This window comes from Budorcas taxicolor, chromosome 1, assembly GCF_023091745.1.
Source record: "Budorcas taxicolor isolate Tak-1 chromosome 1, Takin1.1, whole genome shotgun sequence".
NCBI classification, from domain to species: Eukaryota; Metazoa; Chordata; class Mammalia; order Artiodactyla; family Bovidae; genus Budorcas; species Budorcas taxicolor.
The window spans coordinates 136,718,556-136,739,610 of NC_068910.1; the positions used below are offsets into that span (position 1 = coordinate 136,718,556).

Genomic DNA, 21,055 nt, shown 5'->3' on the forward strand with positions numbered 1-21,055 from the left:
TTACTGTTTGTGTGACGGTAGGTTAAGGGCCACATTGTCTGATAGGCTGTCATTTGCTGACTGCCTGCGTCTGGCTGCAATGCGGGAGACCTGGGTTCGATTCCTGGGTCGGGAAGATCCCCTGGAGAAGGAAATGGCAACCCACTCCAGTATTCTTGCCTGGAGAATCCCATGGACTGAGGAGCCTGGTGGGCTGCAGTCCACGGGATCACAAAGAGTCGGACACGACTGAGTGACTTCACTTTCACTTTCTTTTGGGCTTCCCTGTTGGCTCAGAGGTTAAAGCATCTGCCTGCAATGCGGGAGACCTGGGTTCGATCCCTGGGTTGGGAAGATCCCCTGGAGAAGGAAATGGCAACCCACTCCAGTATTCTTGCCTGGAGAATTTTAAGGACTGTATATATAGTCCATGGGGTCCCAAAGAGTTGGACATGACTGAGCGGCTTTCACTTTCACTTTCATATGCTCAATAAGTATTTGAGAGAGTTGAAAAGGAATAATGTCTGTCTTTCACTATTTGAAGGATTGTTGTGTAGATTGTTTTACTTATTCATTTGTATAGTAAAGATGTGTTCCAGAATGATTCACTTGCATTATGAGTAGAAGTAATAAGAATTCAGAATTCAGGGAAGGGAAAGCAGAAAAGGAAGTTGTTATGGATTGAGTTTTTTTGTGATGACATATGTATTGTGGCTGGTGATGTGGACAGTCCCTCCTTTAACCTTTACTTAACCTTTATTTTAAATAGGTATTTCTTTACTCAGTTTACAGATGAAAAAACCAGATAAAATACCTTAGCCTTAAATATGAGTGGTAGGACAGAATTTGAACCCAGATCATGTTCTTTCCTTATAGTTTGCTTTTTTATAGTAAGGATATACAGCAACTTATCAGGCTGCCTTAGACACTGACTATTTACTTATTGCTACAAGTTTTCACAAACACATCTTAGATAACCAAGGACAGAGATTTTTTTCCTTAGAGAAGGTGAAATGTTGAAGAAACCTTCATGATAACCTCTTATTCTTTGAATATGTGATTACAAAGGGCTTTATTCTGAAATGATAGGCAAAACACATTTTCTCTCTTACTTTTGTACATAACTTTTACCTCTTTAAAGAAGGGTGTTTAAAAGTGTTTCACAAGTAAATTCATAGAATTCTACAATGAAATAAAATTGAGGAATGTACATGAAGTTTCTGTCAAACTATGTTGAGTAGAAACCAATGATAAAATCAGATCTAAAGCTGATTATTTTAGGTAATTTTCTTAAAGTTGAAGATTGAATCAAGCTAAAGTAAATGAAGGTTAAAAGTATAAACGGAGAGAGAATACCCTGGTGGTCCAGTGGTTAGGCCCTCATGCTTCCACTGCTGGGGGCCTGGGTTCATACCTTGGTTAGGGAACTAAAGATCCTGCAAGCCATATGGTAAGGCCAAAAAAAAAGTGTAAATGAAGAAAGGTTCTGACAGTAATTAATTGTGAAGTTTCTTTTTTGATTCAGCAGACATTTCGAATGCCTGTACCGCTGCCGGGAGCTTAGACTAGTGAGAGTAGACGGAGGCACCAAGAGGACACACCTCCTGGGAAGGGGATGTCGGAACTTCCCCTCTTTATCAACTTTAAAATGCTATTTAAAATCATTGAAAATGCTAAAACAGTCTGGAGGTGTAAGCATAAAGAGTGTAAATCCCTTTTTTCACTTTCTGCTCTTCGATCCCCATTCTTCAGAGTTATAGTTAGCAGACTGGTAAATATGCTTCCAGATTTTTTTCTTATGCATATACCAGTAGGCCTCCCTGCAAAGAAATTGGACTCACGCTATATATAATTTTGTAAATTGCTTTTCCTCCCTTGTGATACCCTGTAATATACATGTTTCCATGTCAGTAGATACAGATCAATTTCGTTCAAAAACCTTCTACCTCTGTGATGGGATGGGATCCCACCATTTATTTATATTATTTCTTATTGCTGGGCATGTAGGTTTTCAACCTGTTTACAAAAAATAGATATCCTTGAACTAATATGCTTTATTTTCTGAATTGTTTAAATGATGAGTAACATAGAGGCAGGTGAAGAGATGAATTAGGGCAAAGGCTAGTAGAGTTTTGCCAAGAGAATGCACTGGTCATAGTAAACACGTCTTCCAGCAACACAAGAGAAGACTCTACACGTGGACATCACCAGATGGTCAACACCAACATCAGATTGACTATATTCTTTGCAGCCAAAGATGGAGAAGCTCTATACAGTCAGCAAAAACAAGACCGGGAGCTGACTGTGGCTCAGATCATGAACTCCTTATTGCCAAATTCAGACTTAAATTGAAGAAAGTAGGGAAAACCACTAGACAATTCAGGTATGACCTAAATCAAATCCTTTATGATTATACAGTGGAAGTGAGAAATAGATTTAAGGGCCTAGATCTGATAGATAGAGTGCCTGATGAACTATGGATGGAGGTTCATGACATTGTACAGGAGACAGGGATCAAGACCATCCCCATGGAAAAGAAATGCAAAAAAGCAAAATGGCTGTCTGGGGAGGCCTTACAAATAGCTGTGAAAAGAAGAGAGGTGAAAAGCAAAGGAGAAAAGGAAAGATATAAGCATCTGAATGCAGAGTTCCAAAGAATAGCAAGGAGAGATAAGAAAGCCCTCCTCAGCGATCAGTGCAAAGAAATAGAGGAAAACAACAGAATGGGAAAGACTAGAAATCTCTTCAAGAAAATTAGAAATACCAAGGGAACATTTCATGTAACGGTGGGCTTGATAAAGGACAGAAATGGTACGGACCTAAAAGAAGCAGAAGGTATTAAGAAGAGGTGGCAAGAATACACAGAAGAACTGTACAAAAAAGATCTTCATGACCAGGATAATCATGATGGTGTGATCACTCACCTAGATGTGAAGTCAAGTGGGCCTTAAAAGCATCACTATGAACAAAGCTAGTGGAGGTGATGGAATTCCAGGTGAACTGTTTCAAATCTTAAAAGATGATGCTGTGAAAGTGCTGCACTCAATATGCCAGCAAATTTTGAAAACTCAGCAGTGGCCACAGAACTGGAAAAGGTCAGTTTTCATTCCAATCCCAAAGAAAGGCAATGCCAAAGAATGCTCAAACTACCACACAATTGCACTCATCTCACACACTAGTAAAGTAATGCTCAAAATCCTCCAAGCCAGTCTTCAGCAATACGTGAACCATGAAATTCCAGATGTTCAAGCTGGTTTTAGAAAAGGCAGAGGAACCAGAGATCAAATTGCCAACATCCACTGGATCATGGGAAAAGCAAGAGAGTTCCAGAAAAACATCTATTTCTGCTTTATTGACCGTGCCAAAGCCTTTGACTGTGTGGATCACAATCAACTGTGGAAAATCCTGAAAGAGATGGGAAGACCAGACCACCTTACCTGCCTCTTGAGAAACTTGTACGCAGGTCAGGAAGCAACAGTTAGAACTGGATATGGAATAACAGACTGGTTCCAAATAGGAAAAGGAGTACGTCAAGGCTGTATATTGTCACCCTGCTTATTTAACTTCTGTGCAGAATACATCATGAGAAACGCTGGGCCGAAAGAAGCACAAGCTGGAATCAAGATTGCCAGGAGAAATACCAGTAACCTCAGATGTGCAGATGACACCACCCTTATGGCAGAAAGTGAAGAAGAACTAAAAAGCCTCTTGATGAAAGAGGAGAGTGAAAAAGTTGGCTTAAAGCTCAACATTCAGAACACTAAGATCATGGCATCTGGTCCCATCACTTCATGGGAAATAGATGGGGAAACAGTGGAAACAGTGGCGGACTTTATTTTTTTGGGCTCCAAAATCACTGCAGATGGTGATTGCAGTCATGAAATTAAAAGACACTTACTCCTTGGAAGGAAAATTATGACCAACCTAGACAGCATGTTGAAAGGCAGAGACATTACTTTGCCAACAAAGGTCCATCTAGTCAAGGCTATGGTTTTTCCAGTGGTCATGTATGGATGTTAGAGTTGGACTGTGAAGAAAGCTGAGCACTGAAGAACTGATGCTTTTGAACTGTGATGTTGGAGAAAACTCTTGTGAGTCCCTTGGTCTGCAAGGAGATCCAACCAGTCCATTCTGAAGGAGATCAGCCCTGGGATTTCTTTGGAAGGAATGATGCTAAAGCTGAAATTCCAGTACTTTGGCCACTTCATGCGAAGTGTCGACTCATTGGAAAAGACTCTGATGCTGGGAGGGATTGGGGGCAGGAGGAGAAGGGGACGACAGAGGATGAGATGGCTGGATGGCATCACGGACTTGATGGACGTAAGTTTGAGTGAACTCCGGGAGTGGGTGAAGGACAGGGAGGCCTGGTGTGCTGCAGTTCATGGGGTCGCAAAGAGTCGGACACGACTGAGCGACTGAACTGAACGAGATGATGGTTAATGTGAAGGGGAAATGTTATCTAGGCTAAGGGAACAATGTGTCATTTGAAAAACTGCTGCAGAAAGTGATGAACTTTTTAGTTTGACAGAAGCATTTGTCTTTCTGTGCTGTGTAAGTATAGCGCCTTTTGTTTTCTTGAACTGTATGCTAGGATATTTCATTTTATAAAATTGGCGTTTCTTTCCTGAGTAATTTATAGTTACATAATTTTGTTATTTTGGCAATTAAATTTTTTTTCAGTAAATGTTGCCAGATAGAGAATTAGAAGGACTTCCCAGGTGGCTCAGCGGTGAAGAATTTGCCTGCCAGTGCAGGAGACGTTAAGAGACATGGGTTCCATCCCTGGGTCAGGAATATTCCCTGGAGAGGGGAGTGGCAACTCACTCCAGTATTCTTGCTGGGGGAATCCTTTGGACAGAGGGGCCTAGTCTAAGCATGTGTGCAGAAAAGTAGAACCACAATCTGATGATAATGGTCATTCAAGAGGCCACACAGAGGTTAAGTGGGTACTTTTAGAAGTAGAGCTTATATCTTAGCTGTTTTTCTCTTCTTAACACTGAGAATTGTTGCCCAGAGTTCATAACGGGGTTTTGGGTCACTACTCCCCCACTGTTATCCATTTGAAACAAATTTTGGTAAATGAAAAAACAGATATTGTGAAGTTGCTGGTTAATCGAGTAGTTGTCTAAAATTAAACTGATAGCTTAAAGTAGCTGAATAGCATTTTTTAATTTGAATAACAGTTTTTTACTCTTCAGTATTGTTGTTGTTGTTCAGTCACTCATTTGTGTCTGACTCTTTGCGACCCCATGGACTGCAGCACGCCGGGCTTCCCCGTCCTTCCTGATCTCCCAGAGCTTGCTCAGACTTATGTCCAGTTGAGTTGATGATGCCGTCCAACCATCTCATCCTCTGTCACCTTCTTAAGTATACAGAATCTTAAGTATAAAATCTTGCTATCGTTAAAAAGTTTTAGTTGCTGCTTTTCGTCATCCCTAAATTTCCAATTTTGGAAATGTTGCCCTACAGCATGTATCAAGTACTACGTTAGTGTTAGAATTTTGTCATTCCTAGGGGAAAGAATCTGCTGATTTCTTTAAAAATACATTGGAAAGAAAATGGTGTATTAAATAAGGGTAATAAATATCTTTCTGGACTATTTCTAAAAGTAAAAGCCTTTATTTTTGGTTGCCAACGATGCTTTGCTGTTTGATTACAGGAAATAGAAATACGAGTTTTGTTAGGCTCAACTTTTAAAATTTCTTGCTTGTTTTAAAAAACCTAATGCTAAATAGTTCTAACTACTGTTATTAATTTGAAGAGTATGAATACTTTGAGTAAATTAGCTTGTGTTCTCTCATTACCTTAAACAATAATTTATCATCTGTTGTAACACATGATTATGAAATATTCATACTTTGTTCTAAGGGAATTAATACTTTACATGAAGTGTAGTGTTTAAGCGTTCATACCTATTTTTTTCACTTGGAGTTACTTTTCAAGAGTAAAGTATACATTTAAACAAAAATAACTTACTTTTGTTTAATTTTTCTAGGGCTGCTTTGGAAGAAGTGGAAGGAGATGTGGCAGAATTGGAACTGAAACTTGATAAGGTAAATTTTACTTCAACTTTTTAAAACAGTAGTTGCTGTTTTGCATACTGATTTGTGCCTACAGTGCCAGATGGGTTATGTGATTTCTTTTATATCCATGAAGGTAAATGCTAATATTTTCCCGATTTTACACACACAGAAGTTGAGGCTAGAGATGTTAAGTAGTTGGTTGAAAATTTAATCTAAATGCCAGAGCAAGAATTTGAACCCTATCTGACTAGACATCTTTTATACTGTTGGAAGTTTGTTTCCTTCTCCATCAAAAAGATTGCAGTATAACTTTTTGTTGCTTAATGGATAGCGTACATAACCTAACCATTCTTGGTTGTATATTTGGGTTTGGCTATGTTCAAATATAAAAATTTTAATACTCATTCCATTTTTAAAGCTAATGCCAGAAATACTGAATATGTATTTATTTAATAGTTGATATTAAATTGTCATACTCTATGCAAGGGTAAATATACATTGATTCCTATCTTCTGTGTTAATTATTGATAATCTTTTTTTTTTGCCTCTATCTCAGAAATGTTACCTGTTGTATAACAGAAATATAAGAATGAATAAGACATGGCTTCTGATTTTAAGTAACCATTGTTGATGGTTAAAATTTCTGGAGACTAAATGTGTTTATTTAAAATAACTTTTCTGAAGATAATTTTCTGTTTATTTACTTATTATTATAAATGGAATTGTTTTAGAAAGCAGTGCTTATCAAATGTTACTGTGCATAGGAATATGTGGGGTTCTTGTGAAAATACAGATCCAGATTCAGTAAGTCTTGGTATCTGAGATTCTGTTTGTCTAGCCAGATTTTAGGTGACACCAATGCTGTTGAATAGACTGCACTCTGAATATCAGTGATGTAAGATATATTAATTAGACTGAAGATTTTCAAATGTTTTGAAATCATGCAATATGTATATATAATGTAAATAGTATAGAAAATATATAAAGCAGTAGCTATTAGTTACATATGTAAGACAAAATAATTTCAGAAAATGTTTAGTAATAAGTTATTTTTGTGCAGTACTCTGTAATTTTCAAAGCACTTTGATACATAGTGTGTTTGGGATTTTTACAATAGTCCTGTGAGGTAGGTGGGGCAAGTGGATTATTTCCATTTTCTAGATGACAGTAGCAAAGCCCCGAAAGTAAAGAGGAGTTGGTTCAAATCACAGAGCTAGAAAAGGCAGAGCCAGGGTTAGAATTCCATCTGTTTTATTTTTAGTTCAGTGCTCTTCTTGGGCACCGCTCTACTCCTGGGTCTATGTTGAGGGGCACATGCTACCTGAAAGTTTTCTGAGGAACCCTAGCAAACTTCAGGCAAGTGTTTTTAAAAACAAATGTTAGAATTTTTGGTAAAGATATTATTTTCAGAAGTGTTATTTTCTATTTAAAATTATGTATATGGGATCATTGTTACTGTTGTCATCATTATTATTATTTTACCCTGATGTATTACATTTATTTTTGAGGACTCTATGAAACAAAGTTTTTAAACTCTTAAGGTAGATAGCAGAAGATGTAGCTTTGATTTTTCTGGTAGATGTATGGAAGAATATATAGAAGGATAAAGTTTCTTTCTTTCTTTCTTTCTTTTTTTAAAAAAGAATCACAGAGTAGTACAATAAGGGTATCCCTTTTCTCTGGGTAGATTTGCATCTAAATCAAACAAAACACTGTGTGTCAGGGGGGAACCTCAGAATTTAAAGTATCTAAACAGACTCCTCTTACAGTATTTTTGTTAATGATTTTGCTTTTATGAGCAGCTGTCTTTTGTTTTCACCCCTTTATATCATTTGGTTGGGGTTGAGAGACTGGTAGAATCTTAAACGAAAAAACCCAAATCTAAAGCAGGTTGTCAAAGGATTGCTATTCAGTACTAAGAGCTCCAAACCCTTTCTGGAGTCTGTATTAGGGCTTTCCAGGTGGCTTAGTGGTAAAGAATCTTCCTGCCAAGCAGGAGATGCCGGTTCAACCCCTGGGTTGGGAAGATCCCCTGGAGAAGGAAATGGCAACCTACTCCAGTATTTTACCTGGGAAATCCCATGAACAGAGGAGCCTGGTGGGTTGTAGTTCGTGGAGTTGCAAAAGAATCAGACACAACTGAGCGACTAAACAACATCAACAGAGTTGGACCAGTAAGGACATCATGGAAACTTTGACACTTTTAAAAATATATTTCTCTACTTTAAGACCTTGATCCCTTATATAATGTCCCTTACCCAAATTCTTAAGCTATCATTGATCATTTTTACTCTAGAATTATGAGGAGGTACAATTAGAGAGTAGAAGGCAATGGCACCCCACTCCAGTACTCTTGCCTAGAGAATCCCATGGACGGAGGAGCCTGGTGGGCTGCAGTCCATGGGGTCGCTAAGAGTCGGACACGACTGAGCGACTTCACTTTCACTTTTCACTTTCATGCATTGGAGAAGGAAATGGCAACCCACTCCAGTGTTCTTGCTTGGAGAATCCCAGGGATGGAGGAGCCTGGTGGGCTTCCGTCTGTGGGGTTACACAGATTCGGACATGACTGAAGCGACTTAGCAGCAGCAGGAGCAACAATTAGAGAAGAGGCCTGTGAGGAGCAAGAACTGGTTGTTATTGAAGGTGGTGGCATTAGTGGAGGGGAAGGATTATCTAAGGCTAGTTTAGTGATTTCATAACTTTGTGCAGGGCAAGTTGTACCTGTAATATCATTGCAAATCATGGCAGCGACAGGTTTAACTAGTTTGCTGACTTAGCTTATATTTGTTTTGCTTGTAAATATATGCCATTGGTAGTTATACTCTTTCTAATGAGTAATGCTCCATGAATGAATGCCATTATTTGACTAGGTCCAATTATTTATCCATTCTGCCTGGTGTTCTGGCATTGGCAACATCACGGAGCATCATAGTTGCCATCTAGGTATAATTTCCACATCTGTTTAATCTTCTCATTGAAATGGCTTCCTCTTTTTTAAGTAGATACCCTTTAAATTACAGCTCAAGTACTATCAAACTTAGGTTTTTTTCCCCCAGATATTACATTATTTCTTGCATTTTTACATTTCTTACATTTTAAAATTATACTTCCATTGAAATTATTATAATATTATGGTAATATTTGGTTTATAACGTAGTCTAGTAGGAAAGAACACAAAGCCTGGAACAACGCTGCCCATATATGAGTCAGGCTCTACCACTCACTAAGCCATATGGGCCTTGGGCAAGTTCCTAAACCTTCCTATGTCTGAGTTTCTTCATCTCCAAAATGGGGAAAATAAGAGTATCTATCTCATATGGTTATTATGTGAATAAGATGTGTTAATACATGTTAAGTGCTTTGGCACATGGTAAGTTCTAAATGAACGTTAATGTTGGTGATGTCTCTTCAACAGATTTTGGTCTGTCTTGAAGACAGATTGTCTTTAACAGGAAAAATCCCCTCATTTTACTGTTTGGTAAAAATCTTCTCTCTTTGTAGATTATGTTATGTGATTTAGTTACAGCTATCTTCACTGTCATCTAATAAGGACTTTTGACAGCTGGCAAAGTATTTATCTATCTCCAAGTCAGGCCTTCTCCCAAATAACTGCAGTCTGTATTTGATTCAGCTGTATGACACATTCATTTTCTCTCCAGCTCCTGTGATAGTGACCTTATTTTAATTCTGGTACCTGTTTCACTGGCCAGATGCTATGCCTTGTTGCTCAAAGTTGTAATCTCTGAAACTGGAATAATCTTTGATACCTTACTTTCTGATAGGAGTCTCTGGTCTTTGCAGTTCTCATCTTGGACTCCTCCTGCTTCTGTTTTTCAGGTTTATCTAGACCTCTAATCTTTTAAGTCTGTCCACTTCTAGAGCTCTTTTTTATTCAGGGTACTTTTTTAAAAATAAATTTTAAATTAAGATTAAATTCACCTAATATAAAATCTACCATTTTAAAGTTTGCAACTCAGTGGTTTTTAGTATATTCACAGTGTGTACAACTATTGCCACTGCTTAATTTCAGAACATTTCTCTTACCCTAATAAGAAACTCTCTACACATTAGCAGTCACTTCCGATTTCCCTCTCCCTGTATACTCTGGCAACCATTAATTAACATTCTGTCTCTATGGATTTGCCTATTCTTATACATTTCATATAAATGGAATCATACAATATTTGACCTTTTGTGGCTGACTCTTTTCACTTAATGTTTTAAAAATTCATCTGTCTATGTTGTAACATCTTTAGTATTTCCTTTTTAATGGCTGAATAATATGCTGTTGTATGGATGTACCATATTTATCTTTTCATCCATTGATTGACATTCGGGTTGTTTCCACTTCTTGGCTATTATGTGTAATGCCTGCTCCTAATTTTACATCATCATTTCTCTTCTGAAGACCTCCATTTTCCTTCCACAGCACCTATTTTGCAGAATCTTGACTGTATTTGTCTAATCTTCTGTATTCTCTCTCTCTTATCTGGGCTACAGAGCCCTTCAGGAAAAGTTACACACCTGTTTGGTGAAATGGATTGGTGGGATTCTTGATGCAAAGCAGTTTTTTCAAGACTCAGCCAGGTTATTTTACTATCTTTCAATTCAATTCAGTCACTCAGTCATGTCCGACTCTTCGCAACCCCATGGACTGCAGCACGCCAGGCCTCCCTGTCCATCACCAACTCCCTGAGTTTACCCAAACTCATGTCCATTGAGTCGGTGATGCCATCCAACCGTCTCATCCTTTGTCATCCCCTTCTCTTCCTGCCCTCAATCTTTCCCAACATCAAGGTCTTTTCAAATGAGTCAGCTCATTGCATCAGGTGGCCAAAGTGTTGGAGTTTCAGCTTCAACATCAGTCCTTCCAATGAATATTCAGGACTGATTTCCTTTAGGATGGACTGGTTGTATCTCCTTGCAGTCCAAGGGACTTTCAAAAGTGTTCTCCAACACCACAGTTCAAAAGCATCAATTCTTCAGCGCTCAGCTTTCTTCACAGTCCAACTCTCACATCCATAAATGACTACTGGAAAAACCATAGCCTTGACTAGATGGACCTTTGCTGACAAAGTAATGTCTCTGCTTTTTAATACGCTGTCTAGGTTGGTCATAATTTTCCTTCCAAGGAGTAAGTGTCTTTTAATTTCACGGCAGTCACCATCTGCAGTGATTTTGGAGCCCAGAAAAATAAAGTCTGACACTGTTTCCACTGTTTACTCATCTATTTGCCATGAAGTGATGGGACTGGTTGCCATGATGTTTGTTTTCTGAATGTTGAGCTTTACGCCAACATTTTCACTCTCCTTTTTCATTTTCATCAAGAGGCTCTTTAGTTCCTCTTCACTTTCTGCCATAAGGGTGGTGTCATCTGCATATCTGTGGTTATTGATGCTTCTCCCGGCAATCTTGATTCCAGCTTGTGCTTCTTCCAGCCCAGCATTTTTCATGATGTATTCTGCATAGAAGTTAAATAAGCAGGGTGACAATATACAGCCTTGACGTACTCCTTTTCCTATTTAGAACTAGTCTGTTGTTCCATTTCCAGTTCTAACTGTTGCTTGCTGACCTGCATACAAGTTTCTCAAGAGGCAGGTCAGGCGGTCTGGTATTCCCATCTCTTTCAGAATTTTCTACAGTTTGTGGTGATCCACACAGTCAAAAGTTTGGCGTAGTCAATAAAGCAGAAATAGATGTTTTTCTGGAACTCTTTCGCTTTTTCCATGATCCAGTGGATGTTGGCAATTTGATCTCTGGCTCCTCTGCCTTTTCTAAAACCAGCGTGAACATCTGGAGGTTCATGCTTCACGTGTTACTGAAGCCTGGCTTGGAGAACTTTGAGCATGACTTTAGTGGCGTGTGAGATGAGTGCAATTGTGCAGTAGTTTGAACATTCATCTTTAGCAGCTCTTACATTCACTGTTCTCTCAAGATTTACCAGCTTATTGTTCATTCTTAGTAGAGGAACTTGTATCTTCCTTTTGATGGGAACACTTTTATTTCTTGCTTTTAATGTAGAAACTTAACAGAATCTGTCCTTAATCCATTCCACACACACACACATTTGAGTGATAAAAGCACCCCTTTTCCTTTGCACTTCCAGACTTAACTTCTTTGAGAAAGACTTTGCTTTAGCCACCTCTCTCTATTCCCTGTCTACATCTTTAAATTGTCTTCTTTTCTAATATAAAGCCATCACCCTCTGTTTGCCAGAGAGATGCCCTAAGCCATGCTCTAAGATGTAGGATGTCTTTATTGTTTCCCATTTCCTTTCGTATAATATGTGAACACCTTTGCTTTGCCCACAGTGTTTCTCCTGATCTGGCCCTTGTATACATTTTTGCACTGAACTAAGCTCCTTAGTGCCTCTGGTTTACCCTGCCTTGTAAGCTTCAGGGTTAGTTCATGCTTTTCCTAAAATAGTGTCTTATTACCCTTATCTGATTCACTAATTCCTGTTGGTCTTCAGGGCTTTTGTCAAGTGTTTCCTTTTGTAGGAATCCTTCTTTGAACCCCATGGTCCTGGTTAGATGTTCTTCCTTTATTCTCTCTTGCATAGTTTTGATGAGCATAGCAGTTGTGTTTGTGCTAAATAGAATTTACCTGCTTTTCTAACGGTTAGGATTTTGTTGTTGTTTGGTCACTCAGTCGTGTCTGACTCTTTGTGACCCCATGGACTGCAGCACACCAGGCTTCGCTGTCCTTCACTGTCACCCGCAGCCTGCTCAGACACATGTTCATTGAGTCGGTGATGCCATCCAACCGTCTCATCCTCTGTCGTCCCCTTCTCCTCCTGCTTTCAGTCTTTCTCAGCATCAGGGTCTTTTCTAATGAGTCAACTCTTCACATCAGGTGGCCAAAGTATTGGAGTTTCAGCTTCAGCATGAGTCCTTCTAGTGAATATTCAGGGTTGGTTTCCTTTAGGATTGACTGGTTTGATCTCCTTGCAGTCCAAGAGACTTCAAGTCTTCTCCAACACCACAATTGAAAACCATCAGCTCTTTGTCACTAAGCCTTCTTTATGGTCCAACTCTCACATCCATACATGACTACTGGAAAAGCCGTAGCTTAAGGGCTTCCCTGGTGGCTCAGAGGGTAAAGCGTCTGCCTCAAATGCGGGAGACCCGGGTTCGATCCCTGGGTCGGGAAGATCCCCTGGAGAAGGAAATGGTAACCCACTCCAGTATTCTTGCCTGGAGAATCCCATGGACGGAGAAGCCTGGTAGGCTACAGTCCATGGGGTCGCAAGAGTCTGACACAACTGAGCGACTACACCTTCTATGCCTTGGACTCTGTGGACCTTTGTCAGCAGAGTAATGTCTCTGCTTTTTAATATGCTCTCTAGGTTTGTCATAGCTTTTCTTTCAAGGAGCAGGGGCCTTTTAATTTCATGACTGCAGTCACCATCTGCAGTGATTTTGGAGCCCAAGAAAATAAAGTCTGTCATTGTTTCCATTGTTTCCCCATCTGTTTGCCATGAAGTGATGGGACTGAATGCCATGATCTTAGCGTTTTGAATGCTGAGTTTTAAGCCAGCCTTTTCACTCTCCTCTTTCACTTTCATCAGGAGGCTCTTTTAATTCCTCTTTGCTTTCTGCCATAATGGTGGTGTCATCTGCATATCTGAGGCTGTTGATATTTCTCCTGGCAATCTTGATTCCAGCTTGTGCTTCATCTAGCCTGGTATTTCCCATGGTGTACTCTACATTTAAGTTAAATAAGCAGTGTGACAATATACAGCCTTGACGTACTCCTTTCCCAATTTGGAACCAGTCCGTTGTTCCATGGTTCTCACTGTTGCTTCTTGACCTGCATACAGGTTTCTCACAAGGCAGGTAAGCTGGTCTGGTATTCCTGTCTCTTGAAGGATTTTCCAGTTTGTTGTGATCCATACAGTCAAAGGCCTTAGCATGTTCAATAAAACAGAAGTAGATTTTTTTCTGGAATTCTCTTGCTTTTTTGATGATCCAGCAGATATTGGCAGTTTGATCTCTGGTTCCTCTGCCTTTTCTAAATCCAGCTTGAACATCTGGAAGTTCTTGATTCACATACTGTTGGAGCCTAGTTTGGAGAATTACAACAGAGACTTAGAACAGAATCAGTAGAACAGATTAGAACAGAGATTTTTTTCACTTAACGTTGATCCAGATTCCAGGGTAACAGTTTTAAATTATACTCCTGAGATCCTTGTGTTGTCTTCTAAAGTTTTCCTGAGCTGTTTATCCTCTTCTTGGTGACCCTACTTCCCATTTTATAATTACCCTTCCTTCTTCTAGATCAGCTCCACTTTTATCTTTATTATGTTTAACTTTCACCCAAGATATTGTTTGCTTAAAGAAAATGTTTTGTGTGAAATAAAAAAGAAGGACTAGAAAAAGAAAAGGAATGGAAAGGAAAAAAGAGAAAGATTAAAAAGGGAAAGAGAAAAAGAGGGAATGGGGAAAGAGAGAGAAGCTCAGTTCTAAGATTTAGTATAGTGCCTAGAATGGTAGGCATTGGAGAAATGTGGTTGATTAATCAATTCTGCTTTGATGCTGATGCTGCTAAGTTGCTTCAGTCGTGTCTGACTCTGTGTGACCCCATAGATGGCAGCCCACCAGGCTCCCCCATCCCTGGGATTCTCCAGGCAAGTACACTGGAGTGGGTTGCCATTTCCTTCTCCAATGCGTGAAAGTGAAGTCGCTCAGTTGTGTGTGACTCTTTGCAACCCCATAGACTGTGGCCTATTAGGCTCCTCCGTCCATGGGATTTTCTAGGCAAGAGTATTGGAGTGGCTTGCCGTTGCCTTCTCCGTCTGCTTTGATAGTCTGATACTGAAATGACCAACATGACTCACCCACCATACCAGTTTACTTCCCTTTCCTCCACCATACCACAGTTGTGTTTTTAAAAAACTTTTGTCAAACTGCTTGCTCTGCCTAAAGTGAAAGTGGAAGTGAAGTTGCTCAGTCGTGTCCGACTCTTTGCGACCATGGACTACAGCCTACCAGGCTTCTCCGTCCATGGGATTTTCCAGGCAAGAGTGCTGGAGTGGATTGCCATTTCCTTCTCCAGGGGATCTTCCCGACCCAGGAATTGAACCCGGGTCTCCCGCATTGCAGGCAGACGCTTTATCGTCTTCTAAGAGATGCTTAATGCATTTTTGTGGAGTTAAGTTACAGGGATGAATTTAACTTGATAAAATTAAAAATTAACTTGATTGGTGGTTGGTGTTATAAGACACCCTCCACATCTTGAAAGGTCATCTTTTTTTTTTTTTTTTGATATAGCTCTCTTATGATTTACTTTATAAGCCAAAGGGAAAAAAAAGAACACTTTTCGTTTAGTTTCAATTTATTGATGAACTGTAATCTTAACTCGGCAAACTCATGTGGTTATTGATAATACTTGTTCAATTAATTAAAAAAATATTTTCAGTTATATAATGTGTTTCTCTTTCAGCTTGTGAAACTGTGTATTGCAATGATTGATACTGGAAAAGCCTTTTGTGTTGCAAATAAACAGTTCATGAATGGGATTCGAGACCTGGCACAGTATTCTAGCAATGATGCTGTAGTTGAGGTTAGTATTATTAAACTTAGTTAAAATGATCAATGCAAGATGTTATTAAATAACTATATCTAATTACCTTATTAATAATGGTGGTCCTTAAAATCAGAAGTGGAAAAGCTATCACCTATTGGTGCTATCTTATATAATCCTGTGTTCTAGGACAGTTAGAAGGTGATGGTTGATCTGTGGTGTAAATATCTCTTTACTACACTTGCTGCTAGGTGAGCTGAAGCATCTAGAGGGGCACCTGAGCAGATAGGGTGGGATCATGTTTATTAGTGCAAGCAGAGAACATTAACTTAAGACTAGTATCTAACTGTACATTTGGGGGGCTGCATAGGAAAGTTCTGGTCAACTAGCTATGTTAACTTAGACCCCCTGCTATATTATGTGGTATTATAATGTTTCTTTTATGAGGAATAATAGCTAGTGAAAAAAATGGTGTAATTTGGTAATTATGTGATCTATAGATACCTAAATGCACACAGTCTTAATACACTCACTTTTAACCTGTGCCATTTCAATTAGTTAGTATAATTGTATTGATAGGCAGTTTAATTCTTTGACTGTTCTTGAGTTTTATGTTACTACCTGTAGACTTCTATGCAGACCGTGTCTGAGAAGTAGTGAGATTGTCCTAGTGAGAAAGAAATGTTACTGTTTACACTGTAACTTGATCTTTCGGTCACAAATGCTGAAAATACGTTTTTCTAGCATATATTAGTAGCTCTTAAATAACTTGGTTTTCTTTTGATTTCTTTCTCAGACAAGTTTGACCAAATTTTCTGACAGTCTTCAAGAAATGATAAATTTTCACACAGTAAGTGTTAGTAAGTAGGGGTTATTATGACCATGGTAATGCTTTATTACTTTTCTTTGGTGGCAATATTTTATAGAATTACTTAAGTTGGAAATCACAGACTTTGATTTATTAACAACTTTTTAGTTGGGTGGATCTAAAATGCGTGTGTGTGTGAGAGAGAAAAGATGGAACTATGCATGTGTATTATTTCCCATCCTATAATAATGAACTTTAATTTCAATGAAGTGCACAGTCATAAAAGTTAATTTTTTCTCTTTAAGTTGTGCCTTTGTAAATTTTTAAACAGTTATTTCAAGAAGAAAGACAGATGTACAAGTCATCATTCTAAATTTGGCTATTTCTTTTAATTACAAATATATCCCCTTTGTCTACTAAGTTGCTAATATGAAAGACTGTTGTATTCTTTGAGCTATTTATGTGTATGTTTAAGATATGAGGACAGATCTTTAAGAGTGAGGGATATATATTACTTTTGGAATGTGATGAAATGCCTTTATACATTTTGTAAAAGTTTACTGAAAATATGGTACTTTGTAAGCTGTATATTTTTTATAATTTTTTAAAAATCTAATATGTATGACTAATATGATTATTTATTCAGTGTTTCAAAATTTAACTGTCTGTAAGAGGGGAATATTTCTGGTTTTTAGTTAATTTGATTTTCTTGTTTTTTTTTGGGGACAACATATTAAGGATGAATTGATCTGATAATATTTATTTTAATTGTGGTTCAAATTTTACTCATTCCAAAATTCTCATGCAAAAGCATCTTCTTCAGTTTCTGCTGTCAGTTCTTTTGGTTATGTATCTAGGTATAGAATTGCTGGGTCATAAGTAATTCTATGTTTATCTTTTTGAGAAACCATCGAACTGATTTCCACAGAGGCTACAAAATTTTACATTCCCATTTACATCCCTACTAGCAATGTATGAGTGTTCCAGTCTTTACATCTGGGTCAACACTTGTTATCTATCTACCTACCTACCTACCTACCTTCCTTCCTTCCTTCCTTCCTTCCGTTTTGTTATAGCCATTGTAGTAGGTGTGAATTGGTATCTTATTGTGGCTTTGAGTTGCATTTCTTGCTTGACTAATGTGTTTAAGCATCTTTTCATCTGTTTATGACCATTTGTTTATTTTCTTTTGCCATTGGTACCATTGTTGTCTGCTTAAATAATATGCCCATTTAAAAATTTGTTTAAATTGAATTTTTTATATATTCTGGTATTAAACCCTTATCAGATGTATGATATGTAAATAATTTTTCCTATTCTGTAAGTTGTTTTTTTACTTTCTTGATAAATGTCCTTTGATGCATTAAAGTTTTAATTGTTTTATTGAAGTATAGTGAGTTCACAGTGTTATGTTAGTTTCAAGTGTATAGCAAAGTGATTCAGTTATACATATATATATATACTTTTTCAGATTTCTTTCTATTATAGGTTATTACAAGGTATTGGATATGGTTCCCTGTGCTATACAGTAGGTCCTTGTTATTTACCTATTTTATATGTGTTAGTCACTCAGTCATATCCAACTCTTTGCGACCCCATGGACTGTAGCCCACCAGGTTCCTCTGTCCATGGAATTGTCCAGGCAAGACTACTGGAATGGGTTGCCATTTCCTGCTCCAGTTTTATACGTAATAAGGTATATATGGTAATCCCAAACTCCTAATTTATCTTCAACTACCCCTCCACCCCGCTGCCAACTATCCCCTTTGGCAACCCGAAGTTTGGTTTCTGTGTCTGTGAGTTTGTTTGTGTTTTGTAAATAAATTTGTTTATATCAGTTTTTTTTAAGATTCTGCATATAACTGATATCATATGATATTTGTCTTTCTCTGTCTTACTTACTTCACTTGGTAATTTCTAGGTCTCTCCATGTTTCTATATTTCATTCTTTTTAGTGGCTGAGTAGTATTCTAGTATTATGAGTAGTTATGTATGTGTTTGTGTGTGTGTGTGTGTGTGTGTGTGTGTGTGTGTGTGTGTTTACCTACACACCACATCTTCTTTATTCATTTCTCTGTTGAGGGACATTTAGGTTGTTTCCATGTCTTGGCTACTGTAAATACTACTGCTATGAACATTGGGGTGCTTGTATCTTTTCAAATTAGAGTTTTCTCTGGATATATGCTCAGGAAGGGAATTGCTGGGTTATATGGCAAATCTGTTTTTAGTTTTTAAGGCACCTCCATACTTCTCCATTTTAGCTGTACCAGTTTACATTCCCACCAGTAGTGTGTGAGGGTTCCCTTTCCTCCACACCCTCCCCAGCATTTATTTTTTTGGATTTTTTTGATGATAGCCATTTTGAGTGATGTGAGGTGTTACTGAGATATTGTGGTTTTGATTAGTGATGTTGAAAATATTTTCATGTGCCTGTTGGCCATCTTTGGAGAAATATCTGTTTAGGTCTTCAGCCCATTGTTGATTGAGTTGTTTCTTTTTTTGATTCTCAGCTTTGTGAGCTGTTTGTATATTTTGAAAATTAATCCCTTGTCAGTTGTAATGTTTGCAAATATTTTCTTCCATTCTGTAGGCTGTCTTTTCATTTTGCCTCTTTAGGTGGATTTATTCCCAGGTATTTCATTCTTTTTGATGTAATAGTAAATGGGGTTGTTTCCTTAATTTCTTTTTCTAACATTTGGTTGTTCAGTTCAGTCACTTAGTCGTGTCCGACTCTTTGCAACTCCATGAATTGCAGCATGTCAGGCCTCCCTGTCCATCACCAACTCCCGGAGTTCACTCAAACTCATGTCCATCGAGTTGGTGATGCCATCCAGCCATCTCATCCTCTGTCGTCCCCTTTTCCTCCTGCCCCCAATCCCTCCCAGCATCAGAGTCTTTTCCAATGAGTCAGCTCTTCGCATGAGGTGGCCAAAGTACTGGAGTTTCAGCTTCAGCATCATTCCTTCCAAAGAACACCCAGGGCTGATCTCCTTTAGTGTACAGAAATGCAATGAATTTCCACACGTTAATTTTGTATCTTTTAACTTTACTAAATTCATTCATGAGCTCTAGTAGTTTTCTGGTAGCATCTTTAAGATTTCCTGTGTAGAGCATAGACATGCCATGTGCAGACAGTGACAGTTTCACTTCTTCTTTTCCAGGTAAGATTCCTTTTATTTCCTTTTCTTTAATTGCTATGTCTGGGACTTCCAAAACTATGCTGAATAAAAGTGGTGAGAATGGGCATCCTTTGTCTTCTTCATTATCTTACAGAAAATGCTTTCATCTTTTCATCATTGAGTATGATGTTAGCTGTGGACTTGTCATATATCACCTTTATTATGTTGAGGTATGTTCCCTCTATGCCTATTTTTGGACTAGTTTTTATTATAAATGGATGTTGAATTTTATCAAAAGCTTTTTTTGCATTGGTTGAGATGATCATATGGTTTTTATTCTTCAATTTGTTAATATGATGTTATCACATTCATTAATTTGCAGATATTGAAAAGTCCTTACATCTTGGAATAAATCCCACTTGATCATGGTGTATCATCCTTTTAATGTATTGTTGGATTCAGTTTGGATTCATATTTTGTTGAGGATTTTTACATTGTGTTCACCAGTGATACTGGCCTATAGTTTTCTTTTTTGATATCTTTTTCTGATTTTGGTATCAGGGTGTTGGTGGCCTCATAGAATGAGTCTGGGGGTGTTCCTTACGTTGCAGTTTCTTGGAATAGTTTCAGAAGGATAGGTATTAACTCTTCTCTAAATGTTTGGTGGAATTCACCTTAGAAACCATCTTGTCCTTGGCTTTTATTTGTTGGGAATTTTTAAATTACTGATTCAGTTTATGTACTGGTAGTTGACCTGTTCGTATATTCTGTTTCCTCTGGGTTCAGTCTTGTGAGAGTGTACCTTTCTAAGAATTTGTCCAGTTCTTCTAGTTGTCCTTTTTAATTGGTGTATAGTAGCTTGTAGTATTCTCTCTATGATCTTCTGTATTTCTGTGGTAGTGGTCATAACTTCCCCATTTTCATTTCTGATTTTCTTTATTTGGTCCTCTCCCGTTTATTCTTGATGAGACCATCTAAAGGTTGACATAGAAATATTTGCAACAGTGATAGGTTTACTTCTCTTCCAATCTGGATTGCTTTTATTTCCTTTTCTTCTTTAATTGCCGTGGCAAGGACTTCCAAACCTGTGCTGAGTATAAGTGGTGAGAATGGGCACCCTTACTCTTGATCTTAGAGGAAATGCTTTCAACTTTTCATTGTTGAATTAGTTTTCTTTTCAAAGAACCAAGTTTTGGTTTCATTGATCTTTCTGTTGTTTTTGAAGTCTGTGTTTCATGTATTTCTGCTCTGATCTTTGTGATTTATTTTCTTTTATTAACATTGAGTTTTGTTTGTTGTTCTTTCTCTAGTTGCTTCTTATGTAAGGTTAAGTTGTTTGAGACTTCTCTTGTTTCCTTAGGTAAACTTGTATTGCTATGAACTTCCCTTTTAGAACTGCTTCTGCTGTATCCCATAGGTTTTGGATAGTTATTTTACTCTTGCAGGCATTCGTCTTTAGACATTTAAAATTTTCCTCTTTGATTTCTTCAGTGATGCACTGGTTGCTTAGTAGCATATTGTTTAGCTTCCATCTGTCTGTAGCCTTGTAGTTGGAAAAGATATCAATATTTGATATAATTTCAGTTTTCTTAAATTCA

General features: G+C 38.0%; 1 protein-coding gene across 1 annotated transcript in view; it reads left to right on the forward strand.

The window, feature by feature from the left end:
• ACAP2 (ArfGAP with coiled-coil, ankyrin repeat and PH domains 2) overlaps positions 1–21,055 on the forward strand; it is a 161,088-nt gene that overhangs the window by 57,060 nt on the left and 82,973 nt on the right. Inside the window, exons 2-4 of the mRNA XM_052637900.1 lie at positions 5,975–6,032; positions 15,450–15,569; positions 16,327–16,380. Coding sequence (XP_052493860.1) covers positions 5,975–6,032; positions 15,450–15,569; positions 16,327–16,380 — 232 coding nt within the window. The remainder of the gene's footprint in view (positions 1–5,974; positions 6,033–15,449; positions 15,570–16,326; positions 16,381–21,055) is intronic.